The sequence below is a fragment of the Pseudorca crassidens genome, chromosome 4 (genome assembly GCF_039906515.1).
Source record: "Pseudorca crassidens isolate mPseCra1 chromosome 4, mPseCra1.hap1, whole genome shotgun sequence".
NCBI classification, from domain to species: domain Eukaryota; kingdom Metazoa; phylum Chordata; class Mammalia; order Artiodactyla; family Delphinidae; genus Pseudorca; species Pseudorca crassidens.
The window spans coordinates 71,583,592-71,604,731 of record NC_090299.1 but is presented as its reverse complement, the minus strand read 5'-3'; the positions used below and the strand labels follow the sequence as shown (position 1 = coordinate 71,604,731).

The following is a 21,140-nucleotide window of genomic DNA, read 5'->3' as shown; positions in this document are numbered from 1 at the left end:
CAGCCCACGGCAAGTCAATGGCAGTATGGGGGCCATCAGAGTTGTTTCTGCCCAGCCTTCCCCTCTTTCGCCAGGAAGAGTCTCCTCTTCTTTTGGGGTACTGCTCACCCTACCATTCACCAAAAAGAACTTTGATAGGAATTGCCAGTTAGGGTGCCTACCACTCCCAGTGGACATACGATCTCAAATGGGCCACTTAGCATCCTTCCCCGGAATTTTAAAAATCAGAATTAAAAAGAAGCAGCCTTCTCTGTCTGTGGGCTTATAAGCTGCCCTCAGCCATGGCTCCCCCCTCATTAAAAAAGCCAGTCTCAGAGGAATAAACACACACTCATTTGTTTGCTCATTCATTTATTCATGAAACAAACTATTTAGTAAGGGCTTTCCATGTGCAAGACACTTCTGGGCCCTAGGAATAACATGTTGGGCAAAAACAGGCCCAACTGCTGTCCTTGTGGGGCTTACAAGTGTGCAGGGGAGACATTCCTTAAATAAACATGCAAACAAAGTAAAACTCCTATTTTGACAAGTAGTGAGAAAAGGTAGTCTTCTGAGAATATACAATAGACTACAGGGTTTTTTTGTGAGCACCACATCACTTTATTTCTTTGGTTTTCCAACTTCTCTCTCTTCGACAATGCAAATTCAGTCTCTCGCCTGCCACTGTGTGGTCCCTCACTGAGACGGGCACAGGCTCTGAGGAGAGGCTCAACAGAAAGACTAGGGTCTCCAAGAGCCATTCAGGCTAGCTGAGAACTGCAGGGTCCACAGCTGATAAGCCAGTGCGTACACTGCGCAAAGCAGCACAGCCAAGGGGACAAGTGGGCTGAAATCCCATCTAGAGTCTTCTCACCAAGCCATGAGGCCTGGTGTGAAGCTGTATGTGCCCAGAGGAAGGGGGACCCTATTCTTCACACCCTGACGCTGTCCATGCAAAAGGGTCACCTTTTTCTAATTTGCCCCAAAGGCTTGAAGAGACCAGCCAGGTCTCTGGGTGAGATTCAGTCAGGGAGCTGAGTCAGGGGAGGGGAGGCTTTCCTAAGGAAGTGACTGGACACAAGAATAATGAGTAGCTGATAAACTAAGTGGGAGGGAAGAGCTCTCCAGACATAGCCAGTGCAGTGACCTTGTCTTGATGGCTATCTAGTCCCAATTGCTTCTGAAGCCTGGCAGATCCCCTCCCTTCCAGGGGATTGGTTTCATGACAATACATTCCCTCTTTGTAATTCAAATTAGGTTTCTGTCACTTGCAACCAGGAGAGTCCTGGCTCAGAGCTAAGCTGATCCAGCTCTCCTTCCTCCCAAGTCCAGTGGGCCTCCCCACTCTGCCAGGCCCCACCCTCCTGTGTGAGAAACCTCTGCTCTGTATGGCCGCCTTACCTTCAGAACAGGAGCTTTGTCTTTGATGATCTAGCGCTGTCTCCAGCATGTAACAGAACCTCAGTAAACATTTCATCTGCTGGTGATCGTTGTGTCCACTGGGACTGGAAGAAGCGGCGAAGTATTAGAGGGCAGAGTAGATTTCTGTACTTTTCGCATCACCCACCAAGTTCCTCCATGGTTTCTGCTGGCCCTGAGCATACACAGTCTCCAGTTTATACTTATGTTACTAGATGGCTCTGATTTGTCTAGAATTTGGCTGTAGGTAGCCGGCGGGATTGATTTCACAAGGAAGAATCAACGGCTTTTATTCTGTCTCTGCGTGCTACATGCCAGTGGGCCACCTTTAAGATGAAGCACAGTCCAGATCTGAAAGTCTATAGCCGAATGTTAAAGATGGTTTTCACTCTGTGCTTAATATTTGCTAGGGCCCTGTCTAGAGGTGTCGGGAAACTTGAAATCCTCCATGGTTTTATCAGCCGGGAACAGTCTGCTTTCCCACTTGGTCTTTGTATTATCCCTAAATTAAGGGCAATCACTCCTTGGTGCATATCTTTCCCTTCCAACTCCAGGATCTGAACAATTTCAGCTTCATGCTACATCTCACGCTGCTGCTGCTATTAGTTATGTTCTTTTTTTTAAATAAAAAGCTGGTATTTGAGGCTTTGTGAGACTCATGTCCCCTTTTAATAAGTCAAATTCTAATGGCTTGAGCTGCATTCTGTTCTATGGAGGTTGCTGAATGAGCCAACGTTGGGAATAAGAATCATGGAATTATCTTGCTTTTTCGTCACTCTGTCTCAAGATCCAAGGGTTGAGGAACGGCAAGGTTGGTGTGGCTGAGGAGACTTCATATATGTCACGTTAGTTGGTGTCCCTCGTGCTTTTGTTTCACACCTCTGAACCAGTTTTTGGTATGCAGGAATCAGGAATACATCATCCTATTCTCGAATCTGGACCCTTGGTCTAAAAAAGCAATTTTCAATCTTTTTTTTTTTTTTGCCATGATATTCCTGAAAAATATGTTCCCATGAGCAACTTGTTCCCACAAACTTATTAAGATTAGGAGCGAGGCAATATATACCACAGATTTATATGTATTCACATGGTCCTAACTAGGTCTTCCACTCAAGAAAGCACATCAGAACACAAGGGAGTGAAACTTATGTTAGTATAAAGATAACTGTTAGTCAATTCAACTAATCTTTTTAAAAAACAATACAGCCTACAGAATGGAGAGAGATTTTTGAATCACACATCTGATAAGAGCTTGGTATCCAGAGTATATTTTTAAAAACTCTTATAACTCAACAACAAAAAAGCAATCAACCAAATTTTAAAATGGGCAAAGAATTTGAATAGATGTTTTTCCAAATAAGATATACAAATGACCAACAAGTGCATGAAGAGATGCTCCACATCATTCGTCATTAGGGAAATGCAAATCAAAGCCACCATGATATATCACTTTATATCCACTAGGATGGCTGTAGCAAAAAATAAATAAATAAAAACTGTGGGTGATGATGTGGGGAAATTGGAACCCTCACCTTTTTCTGGTGGAGGTGTAAAATGGTTCAGCCATGGCAGGAAATAGTTTGGCAGTTCCTCAAAAGTCTAAACATAGAATTATCACGTGAACCAACAATTCCACTCCTACGCATATACCTAAAATAAGCAGATATACTTGTACACAAACAGCAGCACTATTCACGGTAGCAAAAAGGTGGAAACAACAACCCAGATGTCCATGGACAGATGAATGAATAAACAAACCGGGGTATATGCATACAGTGGAATATTCTTAGCCATTAAAAGGAATGAAGTACTGATACCTGCTACCACATGGATGAATCTTGGACACGTTATGCTAAGTGAAAGAAGCCAGACACAAAAAGGCCACATATTGCATGATTCCATTTATGCAAAACACCCAGAACAGGTAAATCTATAGAGACAGAGTAGATCTGCATTTGCCAGGAGCTGGAGAGGGGTGGGGCGGGGGTGGGTGGAGGGATTGGGGAATAACTGCTTAACGGATACATGGTTTTACTGTTGGGTGATGAAAATGTTTCAGAACTAGAGAGAGGCGGTGGTTGCACAACACTGTGAATGAACTGAATGCCGCTGAATCGTTCACTCTAAAATGTTTAATTTAATGTTATGTTAATGTCACCTCAATGAAAAGCATAATAAAGCATTCTAATTTAGGCATTTTATTATCAATAAGAAATAACCTAGTAACACAGCTTTGTCAAGACACTGTAATCTGACATGCTCTACCATGACAATATCGCTTCTATTTCTGTTTTCTTTAATTCTCAACCAAGTGTTCACCATTGTGTATCACATAAAAATCCATAGATTTTGGTGGGAAGAAGGGAGACGCAAGAGGGAAGAGACATGGCGATATACGTATATGCATAGCTGATTCACTTTGTTATGAAGCAGAAACTAACACACCTTTGTAAAGCAATTATACTCCAATAAAGATGTTAAAAAAGAAAATAGAAAAAATAAAAAGGAGTTGAAAGAGGTTAGCTCTTGGTAACAAAAATGTGTAGTAAATAAATCAAAGGATTGTTATTCATTAAAAAAATGCATAGATTTTTAGGTAGGTATGTACTTATACAGTTCATTGTGCTTCCTTTTCTATCAGCTGGCTTATTTTGAAGGGGACATAACTCTTGATTTCTTTAGTTCAATTATCAATCCTGTTTAACCAAGTCTCAAAGATACCTATACGGTCTTATTTCCTTCCACATGTTAACATCTCAAGCTCACTTTATTTATCACCATGCCACTATGTTAGTGTTTCCCAAAAGTGAAATCTGTGGACCATTTGCATCAGAATCACCTAGCCCCAAATCCAGACCTACTTAATCACACTATCTGGGGGGTGACCCCAGGAATCTGCATTTTTATTAAGCACCACTGCCAGATGCTTTTGTGTGTAGATACTTGGACCATTAGTTTTGTTCTCGATTTACCTTTAATAATTAATTTACTAATTCATTCAAACAAACATTTACTGAGTGCCCACGAGGGCACTATGTGAGATACTACAGTGAGAAAAGAAATGGAAACCACAGTTTGCAAAAAAACAAAAAACAACCTGCGTTGTGATTTGCAAAATAGATTAACTATGCCAGAATATCGGGTGTAACATAAACTATCTAACTTCAAATTATTTTAACACCTGCTTATTCGGACCCATATATCCCAATATAAGACCACAGTAACAATAACTCCACATGGACTTATGTGTTCCACAGACCACGGACAGTTCTAGCAACTTTCCAGATTTACAAATTTTGTCAATCCCTGACCTAAACCACCCTATGACTAATTCCAGCCCTCCAAACTCTACAAGTACCCTTCCCTAACTTTCCCCTTTGGACACCCTACCGAGACTCCAGAAAAGGTTGTTTTCCTTGCTCTGCAATTGCAGTAGACTCAGCTTGTATAAGCAGCAAGTTTCCCTGGTGCACTTTCTGTGGGACTTCAACAGCAGGTACAGATATAAAAGTTATTTTGCTCTATGAATGACTGTTTACCTACCTTACTGTTATTTTGCATTCTGTTGTATGTGACGCTATTCCTAGAATCTAAGTGTATAATGTTTCTGACATTTTCCTCTTTTTCTTTTTTTTAAATTTATTGAGGTTTGTTTTGTGGCCTAGCATGTGATCTATCCTGGAGAATATTTCATGTGCATTTGTAAAGAATGTGTATTCTACTCTTTGGGGATGGAAAGTTCTGTAGGTATTAAGTCCATCTGATCTAATGTGTCATTTAAGGCCAGTGTTTCTTTATTGATTTTCTGTCTGGATGATCTATCCATTGATGTAAGTGGGGTATTAAAGTCCCCTACTATTATTGTATTACTGTCAGTTTCTCCCTTCATGCCTGTTAATATTTTCTTTAGATATTTAGATGCTTCTGTGTTAGGTGTGTATATGTTTATGAGTGTTACACCCTCTTCTTGTGTTGACCCCTTTATCATTATTGCAGTGCCCTTCTTTGTCTTTTGTTATAGACTTTGTTTTTAAAATCAATTTTATCTGATGTGAGTATTGCTACCTCGGCTTTCTTTTAGTTTGTTTGTGTGGAATATCTTTCCATCCCTTCACTTTCAATCTCTCTGTGTCTTTCACTCTGAAGTGAGTCTCTTGTAGGCCATGTATAGATGAGTCTTGTTTTTTTAATCCATTCAGCCACTCTGTCTTTTGATTGGGGCGTTCAGTACATTTACATTTAAAGTGATTACTGATAGGTACATACTTAATGCCATTTTGTTACTTGCTTTCTGTTTGTTTTCGTGGTTCTTTTCTGTTCTTTTCTTCTTTTGGTCTCTTCCCTTGTAGTTTGATGATTTTCTTTAGTGTTATGTTTAGGTTCCTCTTTTGCTTTTTGTGTATCTATTGTAGGTTTTTGGTTTATTGTTACCATGAGATAGATAGATGGATAGGTAGGTAGATAGATAAATTTGTTTTAAGATGATAGTTGTTTAAGACATTCTAAAAGCTCTATATTTTTCATCTCCCCCCACCCCATTTTACATTTTTGATGTCATATTTTACATCTTTTTGTGTCTCTCTTAACTATTTATCGTAACTATAGTTGATTTTACAACTTTTAACCTTGATAGTAGCTTTTAAGTTGTTGATCCACTGCCTTTACTATAAATTTGCCTTTACCAGTGAGATTTTTTTTTCCTTCATATATTTTCTTATTTCTTGTTATGGCCTTTCCTTTTTCACTTAAAGATGGCCCTTTAACATTTCTTATAAGGTCAGTTTAGTGGTGATGGACTGTTTTCTTGTTTGCTGGCCTAGGAAACTCTTTATCTCTCCTTCAGTTCTGAATGATAACCTTGTTGGGTAGAGTATCCTTGGTTGTAGATTTTTTCCTTTCAGCACTTTAAATATATCATGCTACTCCCTTCTGGCCTACAAAAGTTTCTGCTGAAAAAATCTTATGGGAGTTCCCTTGTATGTGACTCTTTGCTTTTCTCTTGCTTTCTTAAAATTTTCTCTTTAACTTGTGCCATTTTAATTATGATATGTCCTGATGTGGACCTCTTTGTCCTCAATTTGTTTGGGACTCTCTGTGCTTTCTGGACCTGAATATCTGCTTCTTTCCACAGGTTTGGGAATTTTTTAGCCATTATTTAATCAGATACATTTTCTGCCACCCTCTTTCTTTCTTCTCCTTCTGGGACCCCTATAATGTGAATGTTAGTGTGCTTGATGTTGTCCTAGAGGTCCCTTAAACTATCCTTGTTTTTTTAAATTCTTTTTTCTCTTCTGATTGGGTGATTTCCACTATTCTGTGTTATGCATTCTTCTATATCACCTAGTCTGCTGTTGATTCCCTCTAGTGCGTTTTTCATTTCGGTTATTGTATTCTTCAGCTCTGATTGGTTCTTTTTTCTATTTTGTAATTCTTTGTTGACGTTAACACTGTGTTCCTCTATTCGTCTCTGGAGTTTGTTGAGCATTTTTATGACTGTTGCTTTGAACTCTTTATCAGGTCAATTACTCATTTTCCATTTCATTAGGGTTTTTTCCTGTGGTTTCATCTTGTTCTTTCATTTGGAACGTATTCCTCTGTCTTCTCATTTGGTTTGACTTTCTGTGTTTGTCTCTATGAATTAGGCAAAACAGTTACCTCTCCCAGTCTTAAAGGCATGTCCTTGTGTAGGAACGTCCCTTTGCAGATTGAATGTGCCAGTGGCTTTGATGGGAGGGCTGGACCTCAAGTGGGCACAGGACAAGGCTTCTCCTGGGGCATGTTGGGGGTCACCACCTTGGTGGGTGGGGCTGTAGCCAGAGCCTGGTGCTGACAGGGACTTCTCCTGGGGCCCACTGAGGGCTGCTCTATACCTTGGCAACAGTATAGGGGCAGTTATTTCAAGATTCAAGGTGCTGAAGCAACAACTCACAATCCCACAGTCTTAAGCCATTTGAAACCTCTCTGGATCCTGCGGCAACAAGGGCTGTGGTTTCTGAAATGGTGCCCGTGTGTCTCTTGATATTGATTTCGCCTCCTTCATCCTGTTCAGGATTTGGAGGATATGTTCAGTCAGAAGATTCCACCTTTTCTCAGCCTTGGACATTTTTCTTTCTATTATTTCTTTGATTATTTCTTCCCCTCTAGTTGGTTCTTTCCTCTGCCACCTTCAACACATACTTTCCTCATCACAGTCCAAGATGGCTGCTTTAACTTTCACCTCCCATTCCAGCCACAGAAAGGAGAAGAGGCATGCCCTCCCTTTAAGGACACTGCCTGGAAGTCTCACACACTAATTCCTCTTATATCCTATTGCCAGAAACTTAGGCCCATGATTATTCATAGCTGCAAGAGAGGTTGGGAAATGTAGCCATTTCTTCCTCAATGTCCATGTGCCCGGCTAAAATGTGGAGGTTCTTACAGAGCACAGAGGAAAAGAAGTATCAGGAGACAACTAGCAGACCCTGCCACAAGGGCGTGTCTCCACTGTGATCTGTATCACCAGGAAATCTGTTACTGATAAAGTACTCAAAATTACTAATGACTTATTTCTAAAACCGGAGTAGATTCAAGATCATCTCTGTATTAACACTTTTTCTCTCTCCCTCATATTTTGATACGTTTTCTTGAGAGGTACTGTTAAATTCCACAGTAGGGAATTGAGTAAAACACAGTCTTATCAATGCCTCGGTCTGCTGTGAATTACTGCTGCTAATAGTTGTGGCATGTTTTAGTCTTTCCCAACCTTTGTGGTTTTGTCAAATGTGAATATATTAATGAGAAAGTGTCATGCATTTATCTTAATGGCAATCATCTTGGCTTTCATGAAGGGAAAAAGGTTAAGAAATATTACACCAAATGAGCTCTAAAGTGCTAATCAGCTCTAAAACCTCTGCGATTCAGGGCATATAAAATCTACTGTGCGTGGACCCCTTGCAATAGAATCACGTGGGAAGCTTGTTAACAATACAGATTCTTAGGCCTGCCTCAAACCGATAGAATAAAAATCTCTGGGGATGAGGCCCAGAAATGTGCCAATTGCACAAGCTCTCCAGGTGATTCTTATGAACACAAAAGGTTCCGCACATTTCCCGGGTCTTGCAGAGAAAACCTTTGGCTAATACTTTTCATCATCTCCCACAAACTAACCCAGCTGTGTCTGGCTGCCAGGCTGAAGCATGCACAGCTTGAGTCGGAGGCTACTTGCTCTAGAGGATAATCAGTAATGGGTTTTACTAGCTGTTCCTCACAACAGCATGATGTTGAACTGCTACGGTCTGTAGCTGACACTGCTGACACTGACACTGCTATTCTTTGCAGCTTGGAATGTCAATGGAAAATTACACACAACTCTCGGAAAGGGTAACTATGTTGAATAAACTCATTTACTGCCCTCTCCATCTGTCTGTATTGGCACGGTGTCACAAAGTGTAATATACAAGCTTATAGTCTGTAGACCGTAAGAGATTTTTTTTTTTAGCTTCCATACATATGCTGATGTGTTTGGGGACTAATAGATCTACCAGAGCAGGAAGAAGAACTTACACTGCTGATGCTGTGGCATCCACAGCTATATGGGAAAAGAGGAACCAAGCATCTATTTTGTGCTCAAGGTTCACTACATGCTTCTGGTATACACGAGCTTACTTAGCTCTCCTCAACAGTCCTGTGAGATAAAACATCTCATTTTCCAGAGTGATTAAGTAACCTGTTTAAATTCACCTAGAAAGTACAATAAGAGGCTAAATGATACCTCCCCCCCGATCCCAGGGTTAATTAGCAAAATAGAAAAAAAGGGAAGCGTATGTTCTTGAGTCAGCAGGTTTCCATCACTGCATCATCTTCCAGCATTTTTATTTGAGCATCCCATCAGTAAAAACGTCTGAGTGCATCTCCCATGTGTATTTATTTATAAACATATACACTAAAAACCAGTTTGCTCTTCAAAGTCTCCTGGTTATCAGAACCACCTAGAGAGCTTTTTCAAGCACAGCCCATGGGGTCCCAACCCCAGAGCAGCAGAGATTCAGTAGGTTTGAGCTGGGACCCAAGGATTTCTATTTCTGACAGGTTTCCAGGTGACAGCGATGCTGCCTGTGCTGGACCTCACTTTCAATAGCATTGCTATAAACATATCTCCCAAATCAAGATTTAAAACACTAGAATACTATGGAATAAAATAGTAATTCTAATTAATATTTTTCCTGCACCCCAGGAGCGAAAGATCCCATTTTGCAAACCACGGCACTCATCTGAGCCACAGTGGCTTTCCTTGACAGAGAGGCAAGCTTGGTGGTACTTCATAAATCACAGAAATTTCCCAAGCCTCAGACATTGTGGATAAAGGATATAATAAAGGCACACATCAGATGGGCACAGCTCATGGTCCCACTAATATTCCCAGGTAGTGCTCAAGCACTCTGCCTTTCATTTTCAGCTAACTCTACTCCTATCATCTTTCCTCTGCTTTAATTTTTTTTTTCCTTTGTGATAACAGCCACCATTGCTTTTAGGTAATGCAATCTAGCTCTCCTGTTGTTCCTTTTATGGAAATTCTAGCCACTGCAAGTACATGTGGTACTTGATATCCACAAAGCAAAAATGTTCCGAGTGAAGGATGCTTTGATTGAACTTTAATTTTGCTGTTACTTTGAAGTCCTGGGCTACGGGTATGCAATACGCTGTTCAGCAGGGTTACATTCAGGTGTACTTGGAAGGGAATTTTTCCCTGCTTACATCTGATGTAGATTTCCAAAGTGCTTTTGTAGATTTCTTTAGTGCTTTTGCTGTCTGGTAAAAAATAGGGCAGGTTTCTTTTCAGTAAATAAAATGAATTCCAGCACTTTGGAAGAGGAGAGAGGAGGTATTTGCAAAGACTTGGTGCACAAATTTAAATCTAAAGGATCCTATAGCAGTAGGCTATAGTAGCCATAGCAATAGGCTATAATTATAAATAAAATATTACATAATTAATAATATAAAATAATATTGGATAATATAACAATAGGCTCTGCTATAATAAGAAAAAAAGGAGAGGGTTAGTATAGCCATTGCTTCACTGAGAGAGGAAAAGAAGCATCTTTTGACATTTTAAGATAAAGCAAAGTGAAAGCATAGCTTATTAGTAAAGACAAAGTGCCTTCTACCAGAGAGAACCCCAGGATTTCCTGTGACCAAATCTGAGCAATAGAGCAAATGTCATGTACTGGGCGGTGCTTTTCAAAAAAGCCATTTATACTGTACAGGAAAACTGCTGTGAAGCATGCTCTGGCTTTTGTTAAGCAATGTCTCGATTTAAAGCCAGATTCCAGAGGGCTGATTTTTTTTTTTTTTTTTTTTTTTTTTTTTTTTTTGCGGTACGCGGGCCTCTCACTGTTGTGGCCTCTCCCGTTGCAGAGCACAGGCTCCGGACGCGCAGGCTCAGCGGCCATGGCTCACGGGCCCAGCCGCTCCGCGGCATGTGGGATCTTCCCGAACCGGGGCACGAACCCGTGTCCCCTGCATTGGCAGGCGGACTCTCAACCACTGCACCACCAGGGAAGCCCCAGGGAACTGATTCTTAATGGTCAATGAAATAGCTCATACTTATTTCCTTGTCCCCCAGCTATTTGTTTCCTAATTTCCCACCCACATTAATCTCAGATAAATGGTGCTTCTTGCATGAGTGAAGCCCCTTGCTTGCTGAGAACTCAAGGTAATGGAACCAGCAGCCAATGCTAAGGGCAGCATCTGGCGCTACTAAATAGAATTATCCCGACCCCCATTTCTTACAGAAAAACTTCCACCTTTTCCCTCTTGGCCCTTGCCTCATTCCTGCCTCGGGAAGAAAACAGGTCAAATGGGAAAAAAGAGCCACTGGGCACAGGTACCATCAGAAACACAGACACTTAAGGGCTTTTCTGAGCCCTCAAATGCCCTGAATTCCCCCAATAAATTTTAAAAGCTAAGAAGCCAGAAGAAGAGGGAGGGGGAGGGGGAGGGGGAGGGGAGGGGAGGGGGAGGGGAGGGGGAGGGGGGAGGGGGGAGGGGAGGGGGAGGGGAGGAGGAGGAGAAGAAGCACTGTTGCATATTATGTTCTTCAGAAGATGTTTATTTGAGCCCAGCAAGGTCTCCAGCAATGTAGGTATACTGGCCTCGGAATCAGCAGTCCTGGGCAGTGTCCCACCTTTCCCACCTACTAGATATGCCCTTCTGGGCAAGTCAACTCAATTAGCCTGAGTATTAGTTTCCTCATCTAGAAAATGCAAAGAACACCTCCTGAAATCTAGCTGTGGCAGACTAAAGATGGTCACATACGTTTCGATACCTGTCCTATTGAGAGGTGGGGACCTGGTCCCCTGTCCTTGAATTGAGCAACTACTTTGATGGATAGGATACGGCAGAAGTGACTGTTCCATCTGAGCCTATGTCTTAGTCTTCTGGACGCTTCCATATTCTGACTGTTCCATCTGAGCCTATGTCTTAGTCTTCTGGAAGCTTCCATATTCTAACTCCTGGAATTCTAACTCCTGGAATACTCACTTGGGAGCCCTGAGCCACCATATACAAAGTCTAGCTACCCAACAGCATAGAGAAGACAGCTAAGGGACTCAGATGAGTCCTCCTCTCCAGCCTTCCTCATCAAGACACAGTCACATGGGTAAAGCCAGCTAGGACCCTCTGGTCCACCCAGCCACCATCCACATGCCAGCAAGTGACCCAGGCAATGCCACATGGAACAGAAGGATTGCCCCGCCGAGTGCTGCCCAAATTTCTAGCCCACTGTAAAAAATTAATAAACAAACCTCAATTAAATAAAGTCAGGAGACCAGAAGGGAGAGCTGTCACACCCCGTGATGATAGCAGAGCCCAACAGGAAGAAGAAAGACTCCTCTTCTTTCCTGGCAAGGACTCAGCCTTGGACTCTTTGTTTACTGTAGCCCTCCCAAGTTCCTTTTCTCTGCTATACAAGTGGTCTCCTTCCTGTGCCTTATTGGGACTTGCACGTGGCTTGTCGTGGTCACAGACACCAAACTGCAATCCTCTGCTTATCCAGAATAAACCCATCTTTGCTGGAGAAATATCTGGCAGTCTATTTGTTTTAGGTCAACACCACAAAATCATGAGACATGTTTATTATACAATAATAGATAATCAGGACATCAGCTAAAAAAGATGACTATGATGATCAAAAAGAAATTGTAAATGCAAAAGGACTTGCAGACTACAAAGCAACATGTTTTGTCAATATTAAAGAACAGATAGTCTCTGAACACAGGTGTTTACAATGATTAATTTTTGTGACATTTGCCATTACTGTTTAGGGATGCAAAGTCACTTGCCATCAGGAATCTGTGATAGAAATGAACAGAAATACATTCAACTTCTAGTTCTTTACTGTGATGGGCTCCAGGGCTTTGTGAGTAAGGGATATTAATGTTATCTCCAGCTGGGAAAGAGTATGTCATCAGGTTTGAAGTTATTTATTTCATTAAGGAATTTGGGGAAATGATTTCTTTTCCTATGACTCTATTCACCTGAGAGTATTTTGAAGCAGTAATCTCAGTTAACCAGAATATTCAAAGAACATGGTACTCTAATTACCTGAAAATTTCATCAGTGCTTCTTGTTGATCTTTCTAAAATGCTATAATAACTTTGTTTAAGTATGTTGTTCTGGAAATCCAAACTCTTGAAAAAATTGTGAAAAGTTAATTTATTAAAAAGTTAGTTTATAAGTTGAGTGTTTGAAACTTAGAATGCATTTTCCCATTGAAATAATGCTATAAATGATAAGATTCCAAGACTCAGAGCTAACAGAATTCCAAATGTGCTACAATACTGCATAATTATACATTTTAAGGTTTAAAACAATTCCTACAACAATTCCATGCTGTGAACTTTTTTTTTGTAAAGCCTCAGAAGATATACTCAACCTGATCAAACCCTTTTCAGTCAGATCTAGGGAGCTCCCCAGGACATCAGAGCCCAGTAGGATGGCAGTCTTACAAGGGCAGAGGCTGCGTCCCTGTTCTCTGTGTGTGTCCAGGTCTCAGCACAGTGCTTAGTCCTCAATTGCTTGCTGTCATCCCCGAAGCAGCACAGCACAGTGACTAAGACGTGCTTCAAGTCAGAAGAGACCTGGCTTTGATTCTGCCCTGCTTCTTGCTAGTGGCAACTGTGGGCAAAGCTTAGCATCTCTGAGCCTCAGTTCTTCAACAATAAAATAAGAATCAAGAGTACCTACCACATGGAGCTCCTACAAAACTTCAATGGAACATTTTATGTAAAGACATGGTATCATGCCTGATACACAGTTAGGGCTCAAAACGTGGCAGCAATCGTTATTACGGTTACTGAACCCAGACTTATTCCATGTGTGGCTCCCAGAGCATCTACTGCCCAATTCGGCAGTTCTGGGGTGTGCGGGGGCGGGGAGGAGGATGTACAAAGAGAATTTGTGACAATTTATATTTCTTCTTACCCCCAAGATATTGGAGATAAATTAAGCTTTACTTATATTTAACATATGGATTAATAGTACTACATGTATGTCAGTTATAAGTAAATATGTTGACAGTGCATGCTCATTTTTTTTTTTTTTTTTTTTTACTGTTAGGGCTGCGTACATCAAAACATTTGGAGAGCATTGACCTAATTCTTCAAATAAGTCACTGGATCTGAAGCGGGGCAGATAAGTCACTGGATCTGAAGCCGGGCAGAGGTGGACATTTGCCTCAAAGAAGAAGCCCAGCCGTGAGCAGAGGGAGCTGAATGTCCTTGATGACAAGAAAGATCTTGAGTCTCTATCTTCCAGCCTCCAGCGAAGACAAAGGGCCTGCCTCCTTAATGAAGGGAATGACCTTGGAGGAGTAGGAGAGGGAGGGAGAGGAAGAGAGGAAGGGAAGAACTCTAACAGCCAACCAGCCAGCCGGGCAAAGCATCAGTGACAAAGTTAGCCAGCGAGTGGGCTTGGGGTCCCTTTGGTCCGAGCATCTCACAAAATGGGAGGAAGCAGAGTTTCCACGGAGATGCTGACAGCAGGGTGAACAAAGTGAAGGGAAGAAATGAGGTCAAAAAGGTGGTTCGGAAAGCAATCTCCTCCACCGGAGATAAGGGCCCTCTACTGGTGCCGTGGGGAAGGGGGAAAGGAAGGAGAAGCAGAAGTAGAGGGTCAGCGTCTGTCCCTATAGGGTGGTGAGTGAGTCCAGGGCTGGGGCACCATCTGTGATTAGAGACGTGTGTAAGACAGACAGACATAACTCAATTTGGAGCATCAGTTTTTATGGTGTAGAAGCATGACTGTATCAGATCCTCATGATATACCCTGGAAATGTTTCCCACCCACCCACCCTGCCAAATTTTATGAGGCAATACTGTAGGGAATGTAGAATTCTGGACCAGGGAGTCAAGAAAACTGTGTTCTTGTTTCAGCTTTTCTGTTATTCAGGTACGTCCTTGTGTAGGCACCTAGCTTCTGAATTCATTTTGTCATCTGCAGAACAAGAGAGCTAATTTACATGATCTCTAGATTCCCTTCCAGCCCTGTGATTATGAATTTCAGGATTCTGAAAGGGGCATATTCTCTGAGGAATTGCCTCTTATGCCTACACATTGAGGGCAGAGAAAAGCTATAGTTTATTAAGGGTGTCTGGTTATTTGCATTATCAATCAATGCTTGACTAGGTGGTTCCCATTCTAGAGTCTTCTTTAATGTCTTTACTCTGAAATTACTTGACTATGTTTCTGCTCCTATGAGCTGCTCACATAATGAAGGCAGCTCATGGCATTAACTCAGAGCTTCTTGGTACGGATTAAAGTGATCTAACTAAGAGAGAAAGTGGGAGAGAGATTGTATTATTAGCTCATAAGAAGCTATGGCTAAAATAATCAGATGCTTCCCAAATACACTGAAATCAAAATAACTACTGACCAAACTGTATAAAATAAGATAAATTCACCACTCCACAATACAGCAGATCAGCACTCTCCTTTTTTCTTGTCTCTTCCATTGTCCCCAGAATCCATATAATCATTTTTAAAGTGTACTAGTATTCAAACAACAAATGAGAAATGAATGGAAATCAAGAGGACACATCTCTGAATTGTCAGATTCCACTAAGTAGAAAATTGGTTGGAGAGCAAGCAGGGAAGAAAGGAGAGCCTGGTCTCCAGAATGGAGGAGACAGTGGCTGTTAAGAATATGTCCACTATAAGAAAAGGGAACCCTCTTGCACTGTTGGTGGGAATGTAAATTGATACAGCCACTGTGGAGAACAGTATGGAGATTCCTTAAAAAACTACAAATAGAACTACCATATAACCAAGCAATCCCACTACTGGGCATATACCCTAAGAAAACCATAATTCAAAAAGAGTCATGCACCAAAATGTTCATTGCAGCTCTATTTACAATAGCCCGGAGATGGAAACAACCTAAGTGTCCATCATCAAATGAATGGATAAAGAAGATGTGGCACATATATACAATGGAATATTACTCAGCCATAAAAAGAAACGAAATTGAGCTATTTGTAATGAGGTGGATAGACCTAGAGTCTGTCATACAGAGTGAAGTAAGTCAGAAAGAGAAAGACAAATACCGTATGCTAACACATATATATGGAATTTAAGGGAAAAAATGTCATGAAGAACCTAGGAGTAAGACAGGAATAAAGACACAGACCTACTAGAGAATGGACTTGAGGATATGGGGAGGGGGAACAGTAAGCTGTGACAAAGCGAGAGAGAGGCATGGACATATATACACTACCAAACATAAGGTAGATAGCTAGTGGGAAGCAGCTGCATAGCACAGGGAGATCAGCTCAGTGCTTTGTGACCGCCTGGAGGGGTGGGATGGAGGGGGAGACGCAAGAGGGAAGAGATATGGGTACATATGTATATGTATAACTGATTCACTTTGTTATAAAGCAGAAACTAACACACCATTGTAAAGCAATTATACTCCAATAAAGATGTAAAAATAAATAAAATAAAACTCAAAAAAAAAAAAAAGAATATGTCCACTATAAAGTAGGGGGAGAGATTTGGATGTTTCCATTTCCCCCATGGGACTCTGCCTTCTTCAATCTACAGACCACCCCCACCCCAGGTTGAGACTCAGTGGATGATCAGATCTGTTCTCTTGGTCAGTTCATGATGCTATAACAAATTACTATGGACTGGGTGGCTTAAACAACAAACGTTTCTCACAGTTCTGGAGACTGGGAAGTACAAGGTGAAGGTGCCAGCAGATCCAGTGTCTGGTGAAAGCCCTCTTCCTGATTTGCAGATGGCCTTTTTCTCCTTGTATCCTCACATGGTGGATGCCAGAGAGAGAGAAAGCTCTTTTGTCTCTTCTTATACGGGCACTAATCCCATTCATGGGGGCTCCACCTGCAGGACCTAATTACCTCTTAAAGACTCCACCTCCTAATACCATTACATCAGGGGTTAGGATTTCAACATATGAATTTGGGGGAGACAAAAACATTCAATCCATAATACCTGTCCCACTAAGGGTGTATTCAAGAAATAAGTGTATTCTCATCTTAAATTTAAAAGGAATCTGGGGGGAAAGAAAAGCATATTTGATATCTTGCTTGCTAGCTCAGTTTTTAAAAGAAAAAAAAAATCTAAGTGGAAAACTGCCAGAAATGTTAGAAAACGTTTAAAAAGATACTCTTTGAGAGTTTCTGTTATTGCAAAAAAACAAATTAAAAAAAAAAGAAACTTTTATATAGTGTTTTACTCTGCTAGGCAGCAGTGCAAACATAAGGAATCTGCATACATTACTTCTCTACAAAGTAAGCTGGAATTGAAGAGGAATTAGGTCTATAGATTTCCTCAGAAACCTTAAAAGGAGAGCTAAGAACATACTGTATTTTGCTGGGTTGACAGATTATACCAGTTTACCAATCATTTCAAGTGCAGCCACATTATCAGTCTCCAAAGCAGTCTCGTTGATTCCCAGGATGGCAACCTTCCCTCCTAGCAATTTACAGCAGGCTGATATCAGCCTCCTACTCCAAGGCAAGTCTTCTCAGAAGGGCCCAGCAATCAGAGAAACTGTGGTCAGCCACACCCTCACCCCACCCAAAACATCAGGGCCTTTATTTTACTCCAGGATTCGGCAACAGCAAGCATCTGCAAGGCTGGGCTGGTTAGAGGTGCTCTGAGTTCCTGGACTTGAATTGGAATAATCATCATCCAGTTAAAGGGGATTACATAATACCAGGGCTCTGTGAACTTTCTGTTAAAACTAGTGAAAGGTGTATACTTTGACTTGAACAAAGCACACTACTGTATGAAGGTATAAAGGGATTATTAAATATGTGTTTATTTATATGGAGAACAAGGATAGTGTCTTTGCAAATATTAAACAGATGCATTTGAATTTTCCCCTTACCCCTATTCCTTGGGACCTATTCCCTAGCCCTGTTCCACCTGTGGACCAGAGTGTCTTCTGACCTATCCTCCAGTTCGTCAGTTATTTGTCTATTCTGATGTTAAAGCAGTTCACTGAATTCTTAATTTCAATTATAGTATTTTTGAGAGTTCTAGAATTTTTCTTTTTTTTTTTCAAATCTGCTGTGTCACTTTGTATAGTTTTACAAAAGTGTAATTTTCCTGCTGGAACGTTCCAGTTTGGCTTTTAGGCCCTTGAACACAGCAAGCATAGCTGTTTTATAGACTATATCTGATAACTCCCATACCTAAAGCCTCAGTAAGTCTGTTTCCCTTGTCTGTTGTTTCTGCTGATTGTGGTTTATGGGTGTCTTATCTCCTTGTGTGCTCTGTCATCTTTGATTGTGGACTGGACTTTGTATATGAAAGAATTATTTACAAAAATGATTTGAGATCTGTTATCTTCCTCATAAGAGGATTGTTAATTGTATTTTATTTTATGTTATTTACTTATTTTGCCAGGTGTCTAGGGACACGAGCCATCCAGAATCACCTTCATTTCAGTTCAGGGCTTGAGATTTTAGGGACAACTAAAATCAGGGCTTCTCAAACTTTAATGTCCACACATACCACCTGTGGATCTTGTTAAAGTGAAGATTCTGATTTAGTAGAATTTGGGCAAGGCTTGAGACTCCACAATTTAAAAAGAAAACCCAGGGCTTCCCTGGTGGCGCAGTGGTTGGGAGTCCACCTGCTGATGCAGGGGACGTGGGTTTGTGCCCCGATCCGGGAGGATCCCGCATGCCGCGGAGCGGCTGGGCCCGTGAGCCATGGCCGCTGGGCCTGCACGTCTGGAGCCTGTGTTCCACGGCGGGAGGGGCCACGGCAGTGAGAGGCCTTCATACCACAAAAAAAAAAATTTTTAAATAAAAAAAAAGAAAAAGAAAACCCAGGTGATGTCAGCGTGATGGTTAATTTTAAGTGTTGACTGGCCACAAGGTACCCAGATTACATAATTTCTGGATGTGCCTATGAGGGTTTTCTGGATGAGATTAGCATTTGAATCCGTGGACTCAGTAAAGTAGATGGCCCTCCCCAGTATGCGTGGTCATCATACAATCCGTTGAGGGCCTAAATAGAACAAAATGTGGAGGAAGGAGGAATTCACCGTTTTTTTCCTGCCTGATTGCTTGAGCTGGGACATTGACCTTTTCCTGCACTCAGCACTCCTGGTTCTAGCGCCTTCAGACCCAGTCTGGAATCTACAACATTGGCTTCCCTGGTTCAGGCCTTGGGACTTGGACTGAATTACACCACCAACTTTGCTGGGTCTCAAGCTTACAGACAGCAGATTGCAGGACTTCTCAGCCTCCATAATTGCATGAGCCAATTTCATATAATACATCTCTTCCTATATACATATATCCTACTGGTTCTGTTTCTCTGGGGAAGCCGGACTAATCCAGTGCCGATGGTCCATGGGCCACACTTGAAGAAACAGGACTTAGATGATCTGAAGCAGGCTGGCAGTTCTTCTCAATGCTAGTTTTTTCCAGTTCATCCTAATGTGTGTGTTTTCCACTTGATCTATGCTTCCAGTAATTCTAAAAGTTTACCTGTAGATTCTGATGGGTTTTTCTCACAAAAACAATCATGTAGTCTGAAATAATGACAATTTTATTTTTCTTTTTAAATTCTTATACCCTTTATTTGTCTTTCTAGCCTTATTGCACTGGCTAGGACCTCTGGTATCAAAAACAGTGATCATAGCAGGCATTCATGCCTCATGTCCCATCTCAAGAAGACAGCATTCAATAATTCACTGTTGTTCTGGTCACTGTAAGATTTTGTACATACACTTCATTGGATCAAGAAACTTTTCTTCTACTTCGCTAAGAGGTTATTTTTTTTAAATAATAAATGGGTATTTAAGTTTTATCAAATGCTTTTTTGTATATGTCTTTACATTTATACATTGTTGTGGTACTTCTGGTTTTATATTCTGAATTATATTGGTTTATTTTCACATGTTAAACTAACCTTGAATTCCTGGAATAAACCTAACTTGTCATAATATATTATCTTTCTATACAATGCTGGATTTGATTTACCAATATTTTGCTTAGGAATTTTATATCTATGTACATGATCAAGATTGGCCTATGATTTTCCATTTAACATTCTTTTCAGTTTTGATATCATATAAAGCCTGTCTCTACAGAGAAACAGAACCAATAGGAGATGGATATATATATATATATATATATATATATATATATACACATACATACATGTGGATATATATGGATACAGAGATATATATGTACATATATATCCATCTCCTATTGGTTCTATATATACAGCCGATAGATATATAGATGTGTATATATCCATATATGTGTGTGCATATATATCTATATATAGATACATATCTCCTATTGGTTCTATTTCTCTTGATGTCATATTTTCATTAATATTTAGTTCAAAATATTTTCTAATTTTTATGTTGATCTCTTCTTTGACTCACGGACTACTTAGAAATTTATTATCCAATTCCAATATTTAGGGATTTCTCATTATCTTTTTGTTATTTAAGCTTAGTTTCATTGTCACTAGAGAATATACTCTGTATTAATTCAATAATTGACGTTTGTTAAATCTTGCTTTTTGCTCCAGCATATGGTCAGTTTTGGTAAATGTCCCATGTACACTTGAATGAGTAATTTGAAGTTACTTGGGACACTCATTGTTCTATACATGTCAGTTAGGTTAAGTTCATTGTGTTGTTTAAACTTTCTGCTTGCTCTGTCATTTACTGAGAGAGGTGTATCGAAATCTCCACCTCAGATAAGCCATGTGAGATGGAAAGTAAGGTCCTGAGCGCTTGATGAACAAGCGAGAGACTGAGAAAAAGAGCTAGTGTCTACTTTTCATTAGAAATGAACAGAAATTTGGGGGAGCTGTGGGAAACCAGAGAAGATGAGAGGGAGATTCCTAAACTTCATGATGTAGAAGAGACAAAAGATTTGTAAAACAAGGGAATATCTAATTCTACTTGAAGAGGTTTTGAGTTTTTATAACTTAAACTCTTCTGTCTTTCCAAATCTTATGCTACCACTAAAACACATGGTGAGAGTAGTTTTGCTTTACTTGGTTTGTTTTGAGGAACTCAAGGAAAGAACAGAGTCCTCCGTTGGCTTGGCACAGTCAGAAGCAGCCCTTGCCTCTGTGTATGTGCCTCCCCAGAACTCTGGGAAATTCTGAGCACCTGCTGAGTGCCAGGCACTGCTAGGTGCATTAAGTGCATCCTCTCCTTGTACTGCAGCATAATCAAAGTGTTAGAAATGCAAGCGCAAG

The 21,140-nt window shown here is 40.7% G+C and overlaps 1 protein-coding gene across 1 annotated transcript in view; it reads right to left on the bottom strand.

The window, feature by feature from the left end:
* Positions 1 to 362: 362 nt before the first annotated feature.
* The window catches only part of CWH43 (cell wall biogenesis 43 C-terminal homolog), a 72,969-nt gene continuing 52,191 nt past the window's right edge, over positions 363 to 21,140 (bottom strand). Inside the window, 1 exon segment of the mRNA XM_067734693.1 lies at positions 363 to 1,484. Within this exon segment, the coding sequence (XP_067590794.1) occupies positions 1,244 to 1,484 (241 nt within the window). The 3' untranslated portion in view covers positions 363 to 1,243.